This window comes from Trachurus trachurus (genome assembly GCF_905171665.1).
Source record: "Trachurus trachurus genome assembly, chromosome: 9".
NCBI classification, from domain to species: domain Eukaryota; kingdom Metazoa; phylum Chordata; class Actinopteri; order Carangiformes; family Carangidae; genus Trachurus; species Trachurus trachurus.
This window is the reverse complement of record NC_139895.1, coordinates 30,655,307-30,678,638: the sequence shown is the minus strand read 5'-3', so window position 1 is coordinate 30,678,638 and position 23,332 is coordinate 30,655,307. Positions and strand designations below refer to the sequence as shown.

Sequence of the window (23,332 nt, the reverse complement as noted above, 5' to 3'; positions counted from 1 at the left end):
TCAGCCAGGACTTCACAGACCCTCAAGGTTGCCTAAGGTGTGGATGTACGCCGTTCTCCGTTGCGTCTTGAAGTTCTCTACTTTTATACATTTCACCATACCATGATGTCGGACGGGAAGTGTGTCCATCCGTCCCAAATTGTTGGACTGAAGGCGCTGCACAGCAGGCAACTTACTGAGGAGCCCGGTGATGTGGAGGATACAGAGCAGACAAACTGAGCAGCTGAGGCAGAGGGGGGATTCACTTCATTTTTTTTCCCAGCCTGGTTGCTTATGGATAAAACTGCTTTGGCACTCAGTGAGAATCGTTGTGAAAATGTCCAGCAACACTGTGTTTCCAGTGTGGTTTTACCTGCAGCCATCTGAGCGTTTGCTCCGTCAAACATGCCCCAAAGAGTGATGCAAAGCTGCGCGCGCGGTCCCTCTCTGAAATTCCTGAATTTTCCAGATAAAAACAAGTTGATAAGACACGATTAAGAAGGTTTAAAAAAAATATTATTCTGCATTTAAAGAAAGGAAACAAAAAAGAAGATATTTTGCATGTGACCGGACGGGACATGACATTAATTACCTGAAAAGATGCGTTTTCTTTTTCTTTTTTTCTACTGATGATGGCGAAAGTAGGATTTTTAAAACATTAAGCCATTTCGGCTTCCATACAATTTTTGGAGGGGATTCTTGTTTTCCTAACGGCTCAAAGAAACATGTTGCATATCCTTGCGCTTCAGTCGGCGCTGTTACTTCTGGGAGGTAAGCACTATTTCAGCCTATTTGCTATTTTCTTCTACTCCACTCTTGCAACTACTGAGTTTGTGTCATTTTCTTTTCTTTCTTTCTTTAACTAACAATGAGCAGCCAGACCTGAGGCAGATGAGTGGCAACTGCCTACTTGAGACAGAGGGGAGGCAGGGCAGTAGCACTGACATCCTGTGAGTCACTGCTATGTGAGGGTGTCAGTCTGCTTCAGCCTGAATCTACAGTGTAATACTGCACACATCTCATTTACCTTCACTCTCTGACAATAATTAGAGTTCATATCTGTTCACGTCTATATATTGCAGAGCCCACTGCACCTGTAAAACAAATCCCAGTGCAGCTGGGGCCTTAAATAACATTTATCTCATGAATATTTGAACATGACAGGGATTCTCCTGAGCAACAGGAGCTTTGGGGTTTTATTACCTCGAGCCTTTGTGAGATTATTATATCAAAATTCATCTCCAACGCTCATAATTATTTTATGGGGGAAGTTACACGGGCCTGCACTGGTGTCAGATCCTCACAGTTCAAATCACAGCATGACAGTGACAGCTCATCACCTTCTAAGAAAAAAAAAAAAAAAACTTTCTTCCTGTCCATCTGAGTTCTTGTTAAAAGAATGACAATATAATATTCAGTTTCAGTGCACATGATGTTGCATCAATCATTTAGAGGCACTCTGAGGAGAGCAGCATTAACTTTGGCTGCCCTGCAGCCAGAATGCACAGATCTGAGGGCAGCTGGTGGTCTGGTTAATGAATCCCTTCTGTCTTGTGGGAAAAGGGTCGAACCCTTTAATTCGTTCTGGAAAATGTATCATGCTCAGTTTGGTGAATATTTTCTCCCGATAACATCATTATCTTTTTTCTATCAGAAGAAACCATTCATCTTATACCTTGAAGTTAAAAAAAACATCTCTTAAGCTCTGCAGCTATAAAGAGTTAATTAATGTCAACAGCCATGAAAAAGGCATTTCTTATTCTGTACTTGTTACACCCTCTTTGTCTTTTTTCCACTTGAGACCAAGAATCATCATCTTGATTGCATTCACAGAAAAGCCTATACGGCCAATTATTTATCAGTAATGGCCCATATAAAAGAAACACCTGCACTGATTCCCCATAGAATGAAGCGTGATGCTTTTTCAGAAAGTTGGCACTAAATACTCTAAGACTGCAGCTCTTAACGTCTGTTGTGCACGTACACCTTGATGATGCTCCTTTGTTGGGGCTCAGGGGGTTTTGACAGCGCCTCTCTCATGAGTGCTGACTCACTGGCTTGAAATGTACATTAATGATGTTTGCCATATGCCAAGGCCTTCTTGGTATAACCATACCCAGTATAATCCTAATTGAGCATTGTGTGTCATAAAGCTGCAGGACACAGCTTCTCACTGTGAATGGTGATGAAAATTGATAACACACTCCAGGAAATGAGAGGATCAGATCCATGCTCGAAAAATGCCGGCACAGCATAATGAAGCCATAATTAGGGAGGGGAATCTTGTGGTTCTCCGGTGTGGCTGTGACTATATCTTTTGTTTGAGAAGCAGAAATATTTTCAGGGTAGAGGTAGTGGTACCATAACTGAAATATTGGCCAAAAAAATCAGCAGAATAAAATGTCAGCGTGAGAATGTGACAATAAGGATTTAAGGTCTTTTTTCTGATTTCAGAGATTATTCTGTATTTTTCAAAAAAGGTCTGTCCTCTGTATTAATTGAAGTCACTCGTGTGTTGTAGTGAGACACCTCACTTGGATTCTTGAGAGGAATATCCAATCTTCTCTCCCTTCATCTTATCCTTGAGCTTAACAAGATCCAAAAGGGGATCAAGCAAGGATAGCCTTCAGTCTACATCTTTAAGTACTAAGCACACAGCCCATGCTGCCTCTTGTCTCCGCCATGTGTCTGTCCTCATGCGTCTATATCCCTGTCAAGGGATGCGACTTGTCCTGTAGAATTTTTTTTCTTTCTTTCTTTCTTCTTCTTTTTTTTTTTTTAGAAACTCCAGCATTTTATTAACCCAGCAGCACTTCTTACAAGCTCATTCTCAGTGGAGAGTTTTGATCTGTAATTGTCTTCAGAGTGATCCACTGCTGTGGTCCTGCTCTCCAGCGCTGTGGCACACATCCAAGCTCCTCTTCTTTTGCCCCTGGCAGTCTCTAAAGCCTTGCAACTCATGTCCTTGAGCAAGCAAGGACCGAGAAATAAGAGAGAGGGGTGGCACTGCACAGAAAACGCCAGTCTTTTTCAAATGTACCAGAAAAGGAAAACATGACTCGGATGACGGGAATCAAGTGGTTGTATGCAAAAAGATGTGAACTTCCAGCTGAGAGCAGATAATATTAATGGATTGATCTGTGTTTGTATTCATGCCACATTTAAACTGGTTGAATGTATTTGCTTCCATCTCGTCAGATGTCTGTTTCTCATTGGTTCAGACTGTATAATGTTTAATTAAAATTAATCAGATGGACTGTTTTGGTGGAATTAAAGAGAATCACCACTCAGCTACATGAGGTCTGACTTAATCAACACTCCCATGGATATTTTCATTTCAACTTAATGCAACCACTCTCTGTCGTAGCTTTTATAGCCCTGGATGATTTTAAATCGAGCCCAGGAAGCTCTTAATCCTAAATTCTGCTTCAAACCTTTGGCGTCATCAGTTATCAGGAGCATGTATGGTCCTTAAGATGCAAATGAGTCTGTCTTAAGTGAGCATACATTAGGTGAAGGCCTGTGATGTCATTTGGCTGCTGTTAACTCGATCATGGTGTTTATTAACAGATCAGAGAACAGGAAAAGAACAGAGGAAATCCTGGGTTTGGTGATATTTTTATCGAGGTTATTTTACAGCTGTGCTTTGAGCGCACAGTGGTGCACTCCTGAGATCTGTGACAGAGGACACTGAAAAGAAGAGGCAGATTTTTTCCCCTGTCTCAAATCCAATTTGGCGTGGCCCGGGTGTTTTCTGTGGTTTAGTCTTGATGGCAGCAGAGAGGAGAGGAGGCGCAGCGGCAGCGCGACACACGCTAGGTTTGAACTTTTCTACTGTGTAATTACCAACCGTCACAAATGTTTCCACGCTGTATGTTTATATGTCAAACTGTGCACCTTTGTTTGTTTAATGACCGTTTTATGAAACACACTGAGTAGGTGGACTCATCTAAATCCCTTGTGCTGCTCTTTCATGCTCATTATACTTAAAGTGTGTGTGTGTGGGAGGCGCACACTCCAGCTTTCCAATCACTGAGTCAAAAGAGGTTTCTTTGCCCCCATAAATTCATATATCATCACTATAACGTCCTATAATATTTCCACAAAGCACATCTGCCCTGTGTTAATAGGCTCTTTATAACTGCCATGATCTCACAATCAATTTAATCAAATTTCATGATTAGGGAAGGTGAATGGAGGAAATTTGCGTAAAAGCTTTAAAGGGAGGGGCTTTGAATGTGTATGTGGATATCTGTGTGTGAGGGGGGCTGTCATTGTAATAATTGACTAACGTGCTGATGCAGTGTTTGTGTGTTCTCTCATCAGTGGATAGTTGTCTGAACGGAGGACCTCCTCCTCGTAAATTTGTTGCAGAGTTCACACAGCCAGACTGTCTGCCAGGGTTAGACGTGGTGCATCAGAGGGAAGATATACCCAAGACCACCAGTTCACAGCAGACTGCACGCTGTTTCAAATTTCATGTAAAGAAATTAATTCTCAGCCTGCACGGACAATTTCAGCATTATCAGATTTAGAGCTCAATTTAGCCATAATGGCTCTCAGTGGAGCAGATACCTCTGCCAAGGCCAAATATTTTCTTCCACCAGATCTGGATTATCTGGATCTGCACCAAATTCCACAGACCGATAGATCTCTACACCATAAATATGTCGGTTTTTATTATTACATCAGGATCCATACAGTACGCCCTCAGAAATTGAGCTAACTGATGTCCTATCTTGAGGATAGCGTAAGAGAGAATCTGGACCTGCATGACACCTGACAAATGCACAGATGTAAGTGAAAACATAACTTCCCGGTGAATGTTAAAATCTTATGAGGTAGAATAACATTTACATTCAAATCTCTGAGCATGGCTGTTTCTTCAGCTAAATGCTCATATTATGATGCTAACATGCTCATGAAGATGAAATATATACATATTACTGTAAGATCAATATATATTGACAAATGCTATTGGGCTAAAGTAAATATTTGGAACTCACCAAAAATGATAATCCTCTCCTGTGCTAACCATCTATTGGATGAGCTAATTTTACATAAACTTTGGCCTGCGGATGGCACAATAGGAAGAGAATCATAAAGGGTAAGAGGGTTCATCCCCGGTGGACCGTGAACAGAGCCGAAAAATGTTATTCTAATCTGTTCAGTAGTTCCGTATGGCCCTTTAATCAAATCAAAATTGTCAGTTCGTTGGTGACACTGGAGGAAAAGCCAGAGAGTTAGTCACAGGGTTAATCCTCTGGACACCGTAGATGTCAGTGCTAAATATATTGGCAATCCACTCATCGGCTGTAGAGACATTTCACTCAGAGGGATCATATAACTCATGAGGATTCACCCTCTGGACATTATGAAAGTCAAATTACTGTTCCTATCCCTAAAGTCCTACCATTGGCACTGCTAAGGGTCAGTCACTCAGAAGTCACTGAGCAGATCATAAAGTTTCTGGAGGAACATTTTAAGCAGAATTTAGAAACTCTCACTCTGAATACTAAGGAAAAGAAATCATATATCCCCCCAAATACTCCACAGGTTTTGGGAATTCGGTAAACCACAGCAGCCGATCTTTGATTGACGTGCCTCTTCAGGTGACCTTCTGTAGTCACACAATGCAGGATCAAGTGCGTACTTCATACCCAATGATGTAATGTTTCTGTAACACAAGAACTGACATGAAAACCCTGCTCAGCCAGGAAAGAGAAAAGAAAGACTGGGATACAGTTCATTAGGCATAGTTTCAGCTCTTAAACATATATCCCTTGATGTTTCTGTCTGTTTACTTAGTTTTCTCTGTGGGCTTTGATGCAACTACACCGTAACTATACTGAACAATTTCAGGTAAACTTGTGATTTTAAGCCAACAAAGAAACTCCCTCTCACACTGCTCAGTGTTAAAATATGATGCTGTATTTCCTGCAGATAATGTTACTTAAAAACAACAACAACAACAACGTATTTATAGCTTAATTCAGTAACCAATTTCCTTACTGCAGTTTTTTTCTGTTGCTTTTTATAACAGCTGAACGATTTTTTATTCAGCACGAAGGAGGCGGAGGAAAAGACATTTTCACTGTTCAGTGTAATGTGAACGTGATTGAATCATGTGATAAAAAAAAAGGAAAACAGCAGAATAAAAAGTAGATTATGTTTTTTTATTACCTCAGTGCATTAATAAAATGTCATTAGTCTGGGAACTTTCCCTGGAAATAAATACTGCTAAGACAGCATCCCACAATATTAGATTTTTATAGTATTGCCTGCAATAGGGCTCAAACATTATGTTGTAACCACTGTGTCTTGCCTGAAAGCAAAACATGAGGATGGAAATAAAATGAATACTTCTGTAAGAGATTAAAAATTCAAAAACTGTTAAATAACAATTTGTTAAAAAATATTTTGTATCACAGATGTGAAATCCTCCTATCCTCCTATATATATTCATGCTTTTCCTTAGCTAGGGCTTGTTTCCTTCCTGTCTGCAGGGATGAATCTATAACTTCAATTGGTTTTGCATTTTTGATTGTGAGTAATCACAGGCAGGTGGCTGGACAAAAGGCCGTCACTACATCTGAGAGAGCTGAGCACTTGGTTGTGTGCGGAGCTGTCGCTGTCTATCAGAAGCATCAGAGCTTAATGCATTAGAGGCAATGATCTGACAGGTACATATTGTCAAGGCCCATTGACTTCTTTGTGGTGTGCGTGATTGATTGTCGAGATTATGTTAAAATGGGAGTCGTGCACCTCTTCCTGATTCAGAGTGGTGTGCTCATGCAGTAGAATGCTGAGCAGCAGCCTTAAACCTACCGCTGAATTTTAATTTTTAAATATATGAGTTTTACCCCTTAAGCAGTTTGTTCTGTTTTCTGAGAAGTCACTTATTGTCTTCCGGAGCTAGGACGAGACAGAGGGGTTTGTTGTGCACTCTCATCTGTGACAGTAAACCAATGAACAGATGCATGAAGAATGAGTTGTAGTAGATGGAAATGCGCTTCTGACACAGCACATTTTATAATTTGAACCAAAGAGCATTAGGGTAATGTGAAAAAAAAATAATAATCATTGACTGAAATCAACATATTTATCGTGAGTGAAGCAGCTCTGGGCTTTACTTCAGCGTGACATTACAGATTAACATTTCAGCTCGTTTGTTTCTGTTCAAAATAATGACTATGTTTTTCTGTCTGAATCAGATAAAATTCACATTTTCCTTGTCTCTAGTTTTCACTGTCGGTCGTTGTGATTTCAAGTTGCTACATTAATATTTATTGACATATTAATTCTCGTATAACTAATAAAACAAAAAAGTCAGCAACAAGCATGTGTATGCAGAGCACTGCAGTATTAGAGCAGTAATAAAGACATGCTTTGTATCAGCCACTATTAAAGGGATAGTTCAACATTTTGGCAAATTCACCTATAGACCTTTTCAGAGAGTATAAACAAATACAGGTGTTACCAAGGATACTAATTAAGGCTCCATTCCATTTAATGTACCAGAGCGTTTTCTAATGAGCCACACCTGTCTTTGTTTATACTCTCTGAAAAGGTCTATTGCCATAATCCCTATAGTCATAGCAGGGTAGGTTCGTTACCTTTAATTGTCGGTGCATGTTGTTTTGAGATCAGCGGGGCAGAGACGCGAGCTGCTCAGCTAACACAATTGAGGTGAACGGTACTGGTCCCCTGTCCCTCAAAACTCATCAAATACACAATCTAACAACTCCAAAATGCTCTCGTAGAGAAGTTGTGACCTGCACATTCACCACACTATGAAATAATCATGTATAACTATGTAACATTACGACACACGAAGCAAATACTTAATGCGCTTTTGAAATCACTCCGCCCAGCAGCCGTGTCAAAAAACAACTCTGTCTTGTAATGTTACATTATTATTTGATAGCGTGGTGAATGTGCAGGTCACAACTTGTCCACAAGAACGTTTTGGAGTTGCTGGATTGTGTATTTGATGAGTTTTGAGGGACAGGAGACTATGTACCGTTATCTCAATTGTGTTAGCTGAGCAGCTCACGTCTCTGCCCCACTCCTATAGGGATTATGGCAATAAGCAAATTTACCAAAATGTTGAACTATCCGCGAGCGGATCGATCGATCGTCCGGGGGGGGGGGGGGGGGATTCGGCGCGCCGTATTAAGTTTCACCACGCGCGCTGCTGTTATGCATGCGCGCTTCTCTGTGATGTGTAGTATGTGTGTGAGAGGATGCGGAGATAAATGAAGGCGCTCGTCCGACGGGGGGGACTAACGTCTTTTTTTAAGACGTTAGTTTAGGCGGCAGCTCATTGTTGTTAAGGCGGCCGCCTTAACAGGAAAGCGCTGCGGGAAACCCTGATTGTATAAAAAACACATGTAAATGCACCCGAATTAGCTTAAAAAGCTAGTTTCATCGACTGTCCCTCTGCCAGATTGTACAAGGCAACCTTTAAAAAGAATAAAATATTAATTTAATGTTAATTTAGTGATGCAATAACATTGACATGGGACTTAAAGAAAAGAAAAAGGAAAAAAAAGATTGTTATCACTAAGCAAACACAAAGCAGTATTAGTATTCAGTTTGAGTTGTGGCCACCAGCAATGCAAGTTCAATCTTTGCTGTCCTTTTAGCCATTTAGGTTTCCACTGAACTCCTGAGGGAAATATCTGTTAAGCTGTTAAATGTCCCTCTTTGTTCATTAGCCCGTTGCTAAATGTGTCAGTCTGCTGCTCGGCGCTGGGCAGGTGGCAGACAGTCGGTTTGTCAGAGCTCTTCCCGCTGATGAGAGTGAACCAAAACAAGCTGAAGTTTCAACAGAGGGAAACTACAGAGTTGGTTTATTCATAACAACCTCCTTCTTTCTCATTGCACAGTCATTCAATTAGATATTCATATAAAAGGTATTGATTAGTGCAATTTTGATAGTTAAATGTATCCAGGATGTTCACTTGTATTAAGTCATAGAATTGTGGAAAATCTGTACATCAGTATCACCCTCCAGTATAGGTGACAAGGTTATATGGTGTTTCATTATACAGGCTGTTCATAAATTGTGTCAGTATAGAACAACTTGGAACTGCTGCAAACGACTGCAAATTGGAGCAAGTGGAGTGAGTGAGGGAGAGTTAAGATCACTTTCAAATGTGTAATACTGATTATGGGATGCAATGTTTCTTTCCTGCTTTGATTTTAAAGCTGATGCTTAACAGAAATGGCTCTAGAGAATAATTATTGGTTCATTTACTACGACTCAGTTGAATGTAAATAGCCAGAAGTACACTTTGACCATTGGCTAGATGCTACTTGGCGTAATTGGAATGCCAGTGAATGTGTGCGTCCCCAATCAGTCTTGACACAATCACCAGTTCTTAATCAGTGTGAAAGTAATGGCCACCTCAGAGTACAATCAGTGTACAAGTTAGTCTGGCAGGAGTAGCTCTGACTTAATGAACTTCCTCAAATGAACTCACAGAGCACAAAAGCCTTCTTGTGCACATTAACTTCCAGGATCTAACAGGCATTGTCCTGATATTTATTCGCCCTGTTTTTCAACTACATGTGAAGCAAAGATGTTTTCATGCTGTCATCTTGCCCTTTCTGTCCAGCAGCCTGCAGTCCTCGGTTGTTGGCAGCCCGCGGCGTTCATGCTGTTTTGTTTTTCTCTCGTGCTCGGGGGGCAGTGATAGCTGATGACGGAGGAGGATTAGATTTGTCCAGTCACAACACAGACAGTGTGGCAATAGTGAGTCATTGGCCCTGTGGTGCTCAGCGGTGTCACCCAGGCCAGGAGGGGCAGCACTGGCAGTTAGCGCGTCGTGCCACAGCTCGTTTCCCAAGCACTATCTGTGCCTGCAGATTCTCCTCTTAACCCAGAGGCCCTTCATTTCACACAAATTGGAAAGAGCCACACCAAGCTGAGACAGAATGACCCCAATGATAAGGAAGGATTAGCCTAAAAATATTACAGTCTAATTCAAATTGGGAATAAAACTGTATCAGGATGATAATGCAACACTGAATGCTGCCTTTCCCACCTGCTCAGACTCAGAATTTGGATAATCGGTATCATAACCATTTTCACTTGCCATGCGAGTGGTACAGTATGACTCTATGGATGGCTCTGTCCATTGGTCAGGCTTTAGCCAAGAGGGCTTCATCAAAGTTTATACATTCCCTGTCCCCAGAGGAAGAATCCTAATGACTGTGGTCAGGGTTTGACTTACTTTTTGGCTATGGCTGAGCCCTGTTTTCCAGTATGCACCACTACTTCACATTATCACATATGCATGCACTATTAAAAGGCTATGTCGCATCACCAACTTCAGACCCAGGTTCAGAACTGCAGGTGGCTACGATGGTACTGGATGGCGCGGTGTGTAACGCTGCATTATGTAATAATGTAATAAATGTTCACGTCATTATGTAATAACGCCACAGTTTGTAATAATCTGCCACATTTTGTAATAAAAATCTTGAAAGCAATATGTAAAATTTGCCGCATTTTGTAATAAGTTGTTACATTTTGTATCAGTTATTACAAATTGCGGGTGTTGCACTTTTTATGAAGAAAATGTAGCCTAAGTGTTCTTTTTTCTAATTAAGACATCCATTTTGGTGGTTTATTACATAATGCACCAAATTATTTCATTTTCTTCAAAAAAAAGTGCAACACCCGCAATTTGTAATAACTGATGCAAAATGTAACAACTTATTACAAAATGCGGCAAAGTTTATTACATATTGCGTTCAAGATTTTTATTACAAAATGTGGCAGATTATTACAAAATGCGGCGATAGTATACATAATGACGTGAAAATGTATTACATTATTACATAGCCTAATGCGGCGTTACATAATGCAGCGTTACAAGGTGTCTCCCGCTCTGTGGACCGATTACTGCCAGCAACCGGTGCCAGAACAGCTGTAGTTGGTGCACTGTTGTCAACATTACTTATTGCCTTTGTTTACTGAATCCAAATGGTCACAGACTTGGTTTCTGATTTGACCTTTCATAGCTATATCCATAAACCAGAAAGACAGAACAAAAGGGTTGTACTATTTGTATTCGAAGTCAGTGGTGAGTTCAGCTGGCTATGTAAATCTATTTATTCGAGTTTAGCGCTGCCACACACAGAGGCCACAGCAGGAGTAGATTAGAACTGTGTTAATTAATTCATGGAGACAGATGATCAGAAAATGGAATGTAGTAAGTGAATAAACACAAAACAATGACATATTTATGTTATTAATTTTTTTTGAACCATAATTACCTGTGTGATCCCTCTAAGTGAAACATGTAATTTTGCGATACAGTGTGGTTATGTATAGAAACTCACGTTCCCTAGAAGATGATGAGATATTTTCATAACTTGTAATCACTTTGTATTCATTCATCATTCATCATATCAAAAGTGTGAAACGCTAATCAGCAATGTTTACACACTATTATCATAGTAAATTAATTATCATAGATTTTATGTGTACTAAACATCGGCGTGTTCATGTTGACATTATGATGGTGTTAGGATGCAGCATTTAGCTTAAAGCATCAACTATTTTTTTTTAAGAGTTTGCAAAACAACAGTACAAGACAAAGTCAGGGAATAATTAAAGAGAACTGTGCGATGTGATAAAGCAGCACTGACCCCTGACTGTCAGTATACATGCAGGGTTGAAAGTTTAAAGATATAAGCTGAAGGCAGGTCAGTGACTGTATAGAAGGTAATGAGCAAAATCTGAGAATAGACTCTGACAGGCAGTGGAGGGAGGCTAATATGGTGGTTGTCTTTGCATCCATTAGAAGCCCAGCAGCCCTTTTCAACAGTATATATAGTAATAAGTAGGATGGATGTGAGTAATATACATTTTTTCCAGCACAGAAGCAGAAAGGCAGTTTGTATCATGTGACAAAAACTGCGTTAAGATTTGTTTAGAACCTTTTTAGGCTCTGAGATTTAATTTAACAGGGATACACATAGAAGCACCACTAGTGTTACACATTTATCTCCCCTCACTTGCATGCATTTACAATTTACAATAATGTAGGTGATGGATGGAGATTAGTATTTGTGTTTAAACAGGAGATAGAAGCTGTCCTCTCACATTTCACTCCATCCTCTCCCACTCCTGGCTGGGATCCATTGAGTATTATGGAGGCCATGATATGATTCACTCAGAGGACGTACTAACTATTCCCTGAGATAAGTGCAAACAAGCAGTTGGCAAGTGTTTCTCTGCCCTGCTGGATTACAATTGCTCTCTAGCTTCATGCTGTTTTTGTGCATTCTCCGAGAACCTTGAAGATTGTTGTGTGAAGGCCCTGTAATTAGATGTTCTGGGACTGTGGCAACCTCTGAAATTCAGTGTGATGTAATCTGTGCTTCTTCCTTAATTGCTCATGCCATGTTTTGGATGGCTAATTTAGCCAGTGAGAGCGTGAGAGTGAGGAAACCGCAAACTTTTCTGCCTTTTGTTCAAAAATCACTCGATATATAGGATTTCTCTGTCGGGTTGCATTTTTACGCAAGCGTATTATGACGTTTAGAGTAGATGTGAATTTTATCACACAAACGGGCTTGAAGTAAGCAAGAGTGCTTCAACAAAAATCCATGTGAACGGACAGTTAAAACAGTGAGAAAAAGCACAGCAACGGTAAGGATATCAGACCTGAAAAACAACTAAGCATGTCTGCTTTTGTACTTATAGTTCTCAGAGGTGGAAGCCAAGGGGCTTCATCCAAAGAAATATTCAGTATCTGACCTGCATGTTGACAGGGTAACTTTTGTCCAGATGAAATATGTCAGGGAACATATTGTAAGATGACCAACAGCAGAGAGAGCTGGGTTAATCTCTGAGGCAGCAGCCCCTTGTGAGTGAAGACAGAGGAGAAGTGAGGAATGACTCTCTGTTGCTGCAATATGGCACACTGTAAACACCAAGCCTTTGAGACATACAGCCAGAAACTAAAAAACACAGGTTTAGATCTTCTCCTTCACAAAAGCATACAAAGTACATAAAACCTGATAGCATACGATCTAGAAGAATTCTATCAATTATTTGATAAGGGATCTGGAGTCGCGTGCAATTTAGCAGAGGAAACTGGGAAGTGAACTTGTGATTTATTTTTTGGTGTATATCTCCTCGTGTTGTAAGAAATAGAGCTACGCAGCAACAACTGGGCAGCGGAGATACAGGGAGCAGCCGCAGCCCGATGTTAAAGTAGGGTTTAATCATATTAATGGCAGTGCTATGACCGAACCAGTGTAGCCACTGTTTTTACACACTGTGGTTAGAAAATGCCCCTCATGCCTCTTTTAATCTGCTGAAACACTGATTCAAATGACACTTTTACCTGAATCAAATACACACAAATTAAAAAAAACAATACTATCCTAATTTGCTCGGGCACTAGGCTAATTTACTCTCAGTGCTAATCTGACTCTGGCCAAACAAACATACTGAATCCACAGGTTTCTATAACAATATTAGTTAGTTAGTTAGTTAGTGAACTTTACTGTCCATCACTGTCAATTACACAGGGGATCGAAATTACGTTTCCCCAAACTCCAATGTGCAATTAACATTCAGCATACATTTACCACACACATATAACAAAAAAATGAACACAGACATCAACGATATTTAAAAATAAGCACAGATGCAGACAGACAGACAGACAATGGCCTGTGATATTATGATGTAATAATGAAGTGCAATATGAAAAGTGCAAAGTGTAGAAGCAGCAAGGACATGTGTATGTTATGTATATGTTCATGTAGCCTACTAGTATGTTCACGGAACATGATGGAACATGAGGAATATGATAAGCTTATAGGGAGTATATGAACCATCGGAATTTAATGATAATGGAAATGGGTATCTTATGTTGTTCAAACCAGAGCAAATAACTAAAAGCCTTTTAGCTCAGTAAAGTGTAGAATGACTAGCTGTCAGTCACCTGAATAAGGTTTTGTTCCTCCCTCAATAGAGTATCTCTGCTAACAAAAGACGACAAGTAACCAGAATCTGCAATGAATGCGATGGTGTGAAATGTACTGAAGTGACATGCTGCATTCTTAAGTCTGCTGAAATGAAAGTACACGGTGCTAACAGCCCCCAAAAGGCTATTGCATGTAACAAGAAAATGTTCCCGGAGGTCGAGTTCATGTTGTGACATCTTCTATTCCTTATGTATTAAAAGCTCTTTCAGTAATACAGTACTTTTGAGAAGATATCTCTGTCCTTTCTTGGGCGCTGTAGGCAGACAGATTTTTGGCAATGCTGTTAACGTGATGATGTTTTTATAGCTCATCTTTCAGCGCACAACTTGATTTATAAAAGGAAGCAGCTGTGTTATGGGCTCAGTTAGTAATATTTTACACCTGCGAGAACTGTAACCTCAACTGTCTTGTAGAAGCCGAGCAACTCCATCGGAGCACTATAAAGTTGATAACGAATAGGTGATAATGCAGTTGTATTCATCTTTTCCCAACTCGTCGTGGCACACTTGAAGAGCTCAACGCGCTCCCTGACCCTCATAACAACACTGAGGCCATGTAATGCACTCTGAGGGCACTTCTCAACTTCATGAGAACGAGTGAAGAATCAGGACTGAACTGAAAGCAGGGGTCAGGGTGGATCCACCACCTGCCTCTTCAGTCTCTTTCCTTCCTTCTTGTTGCTAAGCAGCTAACACCCCCCCCCCCCCCCCCCCCCCCTTTTTTCTTTTTCTTTTTCTTTTGCCATGTATGTAGTCTTTCATTTTGCCATCAAACTGAGCTAGCAAACAAGTGTAGCCTACAATGTGGTCTGGTGGAAAAATTGGGGCATCTAGCAATGTTATAAAAATCCCTATCATTAAAAGGGTAAAAAAAAAAAAAGGGTAACTGTAGTCCGTAAGTACAGAAAAAAAAACGTAATCAGATTACCGGTACATTTGATAAAAACGGAGATTACTTGGCTGATTACTTCACATTTTAAAACCAACCACAGGCTGTAGAAGCCACTCGCCGTCTCGTTCTACAGAGCTGCTCTGCCTCCTCTGCCCGTACGGTGTGTGTGTGGCTGAGGCTACGCTGCCTCATTGCGTAACTCTACTAGTGTGAGCGGTACGTAAATTCACGTTGCTTTCGTGAATTGTAAACAAACAGACGGCCCCTCGGTTTTAGTTTCCTGCAGTTTAGCGGCTAATTCAACAGCACAGCAGTGATGGATAACTCTACCGGAGAGGCTCAACAACTTCATTTGAGGAATAAACGGCAGCTTTTACCTGACGGGGGAGACCGACGCCTGAGCTACGGTAGCTAACAGCTAGCTAACAGTTAGCAGGTTTTTCTCTCTCTCTCTCCCTCTCTTTTTTTTACACACACACACACACACACACACACACACACACACACACACACACACACACACACACACACACACACACACACACACACACACACACACACACACACACACACACACAGCCCAGGTTGTCTGTCATATCTGTTGTAAACCTTGTAATACTAGCTTGTTGAGTACAGTTAACATTATTGTTGCTTCGGTTTGAGAGTGGATTAATTGTTAACGGTTTGTTGTGTAGCTAATGTGAGCAGTGGTCCAATATCACGATCCTGTTATTGATGAGTTGGGTTTTAATAACAGCTGAACTGTGCTGTAAGTTAGCGTGGATTGTGATGAGAAGGTGAAGGTGTTGCAATGCACACATTTTAAGACGTATCTGTGCAAAGTGTAAACCATTGTGCAAAACCTGTTTGTTGTGACTTTCTTGCCTGATAAGCTGTGATAAGATAACCCCCCCCCCCCCCCCCCCCCCCCCCCCCCCCCCCCCAAACTCGTGGTTTGTGCCGGCTGCTGTCACTAATGTTGATAAAGTGATGATTTACAATCTATTCTAGAGTTTATCCATTGTGTCTTATTTTGAAATTTAGCGGGTGCTCGGTGCGTTTCATTTCCTGTTTCCTCTGCGTGGATTGATGCGTGATAGCTGCGTGACTGAATTTGCATGTTTGGTATTAAAGTAATCAAAAAGTAACTAAATGTAATCCGTTACATTACTTTAATTTTGTGATACTTAGAGTAAGTTACTAATTACATTTTCTAACAGGTAACTTGTAATTGTACTGGAATACATTTTTAAAGTAACCCTCCCAACCCTGGTAATAACATACCCTTCCACTGAGTGTATGAAACATGGGAATACATCCCAGAAGGCCATAGATCATTATTATTATTGGTACAGCTACAACCAACAACCAGGCTCAAGAGGAAAAACATCCAACTCATAGTAAATGATTCAGATCTGCCCCAAAATATAATGAGTGCTCTGTCGGACCATGCCCCATCCTTCCTCCTATAGGCTAGTTCGGTGCAAATCAGTCCAGTATTTTTGTGTTATCCCGCTGACAAACCAACCAACCTAAGAGCAGACAGGGTTGAAAACATAACCCCCTCCAGAGAGGTAAAAAAAAAGAAAAACAAATAAATGATTTCCTACTTCCTACTAGTGGCATGGTTTCTGCCACTTGATAAATCTCCAATCAGTCCTTCTAAGCAGAATTGTTCCAGTAGACATATAAACAATCAGAGGGAAACATCTATGATAAGAAAACTTTGACACTGAAGTGAGAAGTTGTGTGTGCATGAATTCATAATGAAGGTATAGTTGTTTTGGGGGAAGGCTGACTTAACTACAAATAACAAGGCAGTGTCTCTCATCAGTTTTACATTTGAAGATTTTTTGTATTGATCACATTCATATTACAGTAACTCTTGAAAAATAAAGGAATGTTTCATGTTAATTATTCAAGCTGACCACAGCATTCAATATCTTGAAAAAAAAATGACTAGCAATTAGCTGTAAACCATGGGATGAACTTGACAGGTGAGCTATGGTGAATTGTCTAACAGGGTTATATAGCCTACCCGCACTGACTTCCTTTTCCTTTCCTCATTCACTGTGAGGGCACAAGGCTTCATAATAATGGCAACCCCCCTCCCCCACATGCCCTCCCCTCTCTGCTTTTTCACAGGAGTTCAGTCTAACATTACTTAGCAAGGAAGAGCCGAGGTGCTTTAGCTTGGCCTATTGAGGATTAACTCAAACAGTGAATATTTTTCTTCTGCCTGCAGAGCAGCTCGTCTGCATCCAAGAAATGTTTGTAGAACTAAAATTATAATTAGCTTCTCTTTCCTAACCTATTTTTTTTCTCAACACAGTAGGAAACCCAAGTTTGTATAAGCGGCACAAGAGGAATGATCTACTGTGGAGTAAATTCCTGTCAATCACTGAAATAAAGTTCAGCCTGGCAGCTGGACAAGGAGGCTTTGAAAGCAAAAAAATGTGCCTTGCTGCACTGCTAGTTTGAAATATTCCTTTAAAACTAACAGATTTTGTCAGTGGCGTGAAAGCACTCTCCTCTTTCTTTCTGATCTCGTCTGAAATAGCAACATTTCTCTCCCCCTGCTTTAATAGCTTTCTTTCCCCGGCCCAAAATAGAGCTACTTGTTCATGGAGTTAGTTCCCACTCTGACAGGTTTTAGGTTAAACTGCAGATTTAAAGCCAGTCCATCTGGAGCCACAATAAAAACCCTTTTTTAGAAGGGATAAAAGGCAGTGTTGGGTGAATGGACACTTTTTCTTTTTTTTTTTACAGAGGGAAAGAGAATCACATATTTCCATATCCCAAGAATTTAAAAAAAAGAGCCTCAAATGTCAAATTAATTTCTGTTGCTCCCTGTGTGTTTTTCTCTGTTGGCCTTTGGTCCAGTTCAGTGCAGAATGTGCAGCAGTGAGATGAAGCAGAAACAAGGGACCATGACCTGTTTTAAAAGGTGAAAAAACAAGAACCAAGAATCATTTGACATTTGTATTGCTATCATTGACATACAAACGCACATACGCCTCTGTACACTTAACAATGCCTGCTCTCCAGTTTAACACTTATTTTATTCTATTATGCAGTATAACGTTGAAAAAAATGTATTACTGTCGGAGACTGACATACTGGATATAATACTGGATAGCTGATTACTAAACCGTGACCTTTATAAATCAAGATGCTAACAAGCTCACCTTTTTACGATGTCCAATTTGGTTAATACAGTATTTTGTATTTCAGGCTTGACTCCATAAGAAACAAGCAGCTTCCTCTCATATTTGCACCATAAAGCAGCAACTTTTAAACTCTGACTCTGTGGGCCCCCATCAAGACAACAACCAGCAACCGCCACTCATCATAATCATGTCCTGAGTATCCAGATTTTTTCTGTGATTTCTAAGCAGATTCATGTTTGTATACGTTCACAATGACCACAGCAGAGAACTAAATCCTTGGCAAGTGTGAGTGAATTTAAAATGCTGTATGTGTATCATGTAGGGCTGCCCCCGACCAAAGATTTTGTTGGTCGACCAGTAGTCGTCACTTATGGCGATTAGTCGACTAATCGACCCCCCACCTTGACGAAAAAAAAAAAAAAAAATTAAATAAAAAAAATTAAATAAAATAAAATAATTTTTTTTTTTTTTTGCCCGCGGTCAGGTTGAGAATTAATTAATTAATGCTCGTGACTCCGGCCGTGTTGGGCCCGAGATTCAACAACAAGCCGGTCGGGTTTCACCGTTAGCTATTACTGGCAGAATGCCCGTTTATCACCAATAAACACAGTAGATGAGGAGGGTAAAAAGTTACTGAGCTCAGGCTGTGTGACGGGGGTGCGGGGGTGGGGGTCCGCGGCGTGGAGCGGTGCGGTGCGGGCATAGACATGTGTCTATGGGTGCGGGTCTCTGACTGCAGCTGGGACTATCATGGATCCGCTCCGTGACACTGAGACTGACATCATCTCAGATGATGGAGATTCTCTTATTCTACTTGAATGTAACCTTAAAAGTAGTCCCTGAAACACCTTTTATAGTTTGACAGTTCTTAGAGAGTCTGGCCAAAGCTCAAAGAACACACACTGAATATGTCTGTGCATGTGTTTTACTGACAACTGGCACACAGACTTAAACTTTCTAGGAACTCTACAATATTTTCTCTGATTTTCCACCAGACAAGTTCTCTTCTGCAGCTTTGTGCATTGATGGTGTCGTACAAGCTGGCACTGCTATGAATTCCTTGCTCCGCAGTTGAAACATTTTCTGCATCTGCACCTGTTCCTCTCTCTTCACATATTTCTATTCACTTTGAACGTGCTCAATTTTTCTTATTTATTTAATTAATCTGAATGCACCATTCCGTTTGAAATGAAGACATCTGTAATAAGCATTTATTGTCTAACAGTACTGCAAGTCATTATCCGGTCATGGTCAATCATCGGCGTAATTATCATCTGCTCATTAAACAATGAACCTAAAGTCTGGTGCTGTGTAAAACAGAAAAGATCAGAAGGAAAAAAGTCTACACTACATCCATAAATGATGCGTAGCCAACAATCTCATCGCGGGGTGGCTGCGTTTATAGGAATTCAGCCTTGTCAGAAGAGCTCCAGGTAGAATTTATCATCCTATATGTGGGTGACCTTGGGGAAAGGTTTACCAGTAGATTTGGGGAGGGAGCAGTGTTGGATATGGAGGCACTTAAGCATGCAAAGACACTGTGCTACAGAAGTCTTTCCTCTACGAGCTGTTTTTCACACCTTTCTATAAATAAAAGGATTTGGGAGAAAATCTTCCCTCTGTAATGACTTTATAAACTGATTTAATTAACTTACGGATTTTACTGCCATCATCCAGCGGCTTCAGAGCAAACCCCTCGAAGGCCTCGCGATTGTGGCTTGAAAATTTTCAGTAACAACAGCTCATTGTGTGAATTTCTGAATTGACAGTCGATGGCCTTGATGTATTTGTTGGGTTTGTGAAAAGTTTGTTACTGATGTCTCTCGACCCTACGAGGAGGAAGAAAGAAAAAAAAAACATGTACCGGCTTGATTTACACCCACTTTAATTATCAGAGGCTTCCTCACGCTCTGCACACTCACCAGACAAGCACAGTGCTTCATTGTCAAACTGCAGAATCACAGACAGGCGTCACCTTTCATAATCAATCTTCTTTGCTTGTGCAGATTATTCTCCCTGTTAAATTTCCATCGGTTGCTTTACTGTATGTGGTGCGATGTTCACGAGATTTCCTGGTGATCGCGCCGAAAGAGGAGATCTATGACAGAGCTGAACAACATGGAAAAGTAAATTACAGTGACAATAAGTTCAATGTTTTTCCATGATAACACTGATAGTCATCAATCGCCATGTAATCCTCCCCTGTAATCCTATTTGTTGTGTAATTGTTGGATTTGTGTGCACTTGTCCTAACTCACTCACCATTAAACGTCCCTGTGCACTCGCAAAGAGGCCGCCTGACTCTGCCCTGCGAATGCCTCTGTATTTAGCCTGATTTACGATACCTTTTTGCAATAAAGGCCAGTGTGAGGGGAAGAGATTCATTAAGAAGCCTAGTTTATGTTTTAGAAAACTCCGGAGGGACCGCGGGAATACTGATTGGCACACAGATATGTGCTTGTCTCATCCCCCCCAAAAAACTAAGCCAAAAGCCCTCAGCTCTTTTCCCCTCCAGCCATGTGCACTGGTTGGCACAAAGGAGTTGCTGTTCTCAGGATGCCCAGGGTCCTTGCCACTCAGTCTGCAGTCTCCTGCTGCGATAGCACTGTTGCAGACGTATCAGGCCTCCTCGCAGCACCTGGAGTCCTTTCTCAACATCCCTTAATGACATCCCCACTGACCCTCCCCGCCACTGACAGTGGAGCCTATTTGGGTTCGTCTTTTCCCATCCACAGCTTTACCAAATAGGCCAGCGGCGCAGCATTGCAGTGTTTACTCTTCATCGGTCGATACTCTTTAATCCCCGAGATAATGCTTTCTCTCATGAACTCAAAATAGCTCTTCCTCCTCCCCAGTGAAGCCACAGGCCCATTACTCTTTATTAGCTCTTAGCGTCTTAAATGTGGCCATCCATTAGAGGCCAGGCAACAAACATCCCCAGCAGGTCCCTCAGTAGCCTGCCAGCGCACACACACACAATCCCGCACGCACGCTAATTTAAACAGACCCTTAATCAAGAACAATTATTGTGCATTGAATTCAGCTCATCTCAAAGATAAAGAAGAGTCACCTGCACAGCACGTTCCCTTTGATGAGTTCTAAACTTTGTGTTGTGGCCCCGCCTCCCTCCTCCATGACTCTTACTTAGCGGCTAGGCGTATTCCACAGACCTCTATCTGCCTGAATGATTTCTCCTCTATGGAGGCTGGCATGAAGTAATACCATACTGTGTCATGTATTGATTCTTTTCCCAGTCCCCTTTTCTTGAATTTCTTGGTGGCTCAAAAGCATAAATCATCTGCAAATGATCCTTGAAGGAAATATTGTATTTATTATTCTTGACGCATGGTCACAAATTCAATAGCCCTTATTAACTGAACATGGTGAGAAATATGATGTGGGTAATTCAATGGGACTAGAGAGCTTTCTCTCATCCCTCATGTTTAAGACTGTCCTGCTTGGCATTCATGGTGAAGCCCAAAGTGATCCCGGGTCAGGATGAGGGTCAAAGGGAGTGTAATTGTAAACCTTGACAAAGGGTGTTCCCTGGACATTTACATTTAAACACATTTAATCGACACATGTTGGATAACCCTTTTGTATGTGGTCATTGTGGGAGATGATTAAAAAGGGAATCAATTAGGAGAATCTAGCTATCACAGAAGGATCGCTTCACCTTTTCTCTGTTATTCTGTTCATTGTTGTTCACCATTTACCTTTTGCTCCTGCCTATTGAGCTTTCTGTCCTTGTTTCCTATTTCTTGTCTGCCTTGACTTGTGTGACGAAGCAGAAAGACACGCAGCCGACCACCGAGCTATACCCAGGCAGCCATTCACTTCTGTGTCCACCCATATTATTACAGCCAGGAGCGGGCAGCGGGCCTCTCCTTCCCTGGTGTCCTCAATTGTGGTTGTTCATTTTCTCAGCCACTGCAAGTGTGAAGGCTGCTCCTCGCTCCGCCGGTCCTATTCCAGCTCTACATATCCTTGTGTGGCAGCGCAGCAGTAGGACCAGTGAGCCTATATGAGGCTGGCTGCAGGAGGTGTGCTGCTTGGCTAGTTAACACTCATCTGGGATCTGTCTTTCTCCCCCCCTGCCCCCCCATGCACCTCAGCAGATCTATTTCTGATGGAAACAAAAGAAAATGTTCACCTCAGAAACTGGAACGCTTAAATTGACTTTGTGGAAAAGGTGTCATTGGATATTTATAAGTAATAGCTAAAATAATTACAACTGAATGATTTCCTAAGGCTATCACATGCCGTATGCCTGTGTAGAAACTAGACAACACAGAGCAGATCAGTGCTGACAGAGATTGAAAATCTATTTCCTCAATGACTCCTAGATTGTCTTCCACTGAGCTGAGTTAAGCCGGAATTAGAATGTGTGCTTGTGTGTCTTTATCATCAAAATACTTTTTAAGATACTGTAGCTGTCCCATCTGCAGGTACAAGTGTTAATGCTGAGATGTGAATGTTTTGCAGGTATAATAATTACCATGCTCAATATGTTAGTATGAGCCTCTTAGTGAAGCAGTTTAAAAGGAGGTGATGTTTGACTGAATATGAGCATGGCTGTGATTTGGTACGAGGTCGCAGTATTCAATACATTAGATTGCTTTAATACAACAGTGCACTGTATTAAAGGTACATTGTGTAGGAATTACTCCCATCTAGTGTTGCGGTTGTATATCACAAGCAACTCAATCATATTTTTCATGCTGCATTCACGTGAAATTGGGCAGACGGCAGACGGACGACAGCCGCTGCACGTAACGGCATAAACAAGCCTCTATGTAAACAAGTGGTCCGTCAGCACCTGGCAAAACAATACACGTGACAATATGTTGTCATGGCGATGTGATATTGTTTACCTGACCCACGTTTTACCGTCTTTCTCCGGACTTCTGTGACTAAAATGACATCTGGTTTGTTACCGACGGCCGTCTGCCCGACTGCAGGTGAATGCAGCATCAGTGTAACGCTCCATTCCTCCTCACTGCGTTACCGCGGTGACTTGAGCCAACAGCTCCGGTGTCTCCGGTGAGTTTCCGTGGTTTCCTACCGTCACGCTGCCGCTGAACGTAAAAACATGGCGACACCACATGGCAGCCAGCACCGAGCTTACCCGCTCCATGTAGATATGAATGATATGAACGGCTAATTCAGAGCTGAAAGGAACACTTCAGTTTGTTGATGGGGGGGATTACTGATTAATGAAAAACAGACTTTTGAACCAAATAATTGATTTTCGTGAATAGATAACAGGAGAA

At 41.2% G+C, this 23,332-nt stretch overlaps 1 protein-coding gene across 1 annotated transcript in view; it reads left to right on the top strand.

Annotated features, from left to right (window-relative positions):
- Positions 1 to 704: 704 nt before the first annotated feature.
- Positions 705 to 23,332, top strand: part of LOC310991581 (transmembrane protein 132C) — a gene marked incomplete at both ends in the record, with an annotated part of 146,563 nt that continues 123,935 nt past the window's right edge. The window contains one exon of the mRNA XM_083979338.1: positions 705 to 750. Within this exon, the coding sequence (XP_083835464.1) occupies positions 705 to 750 (46 nt within the window). The remainder of the gene's footprint in view (positions 751 to 23,332) is intronic.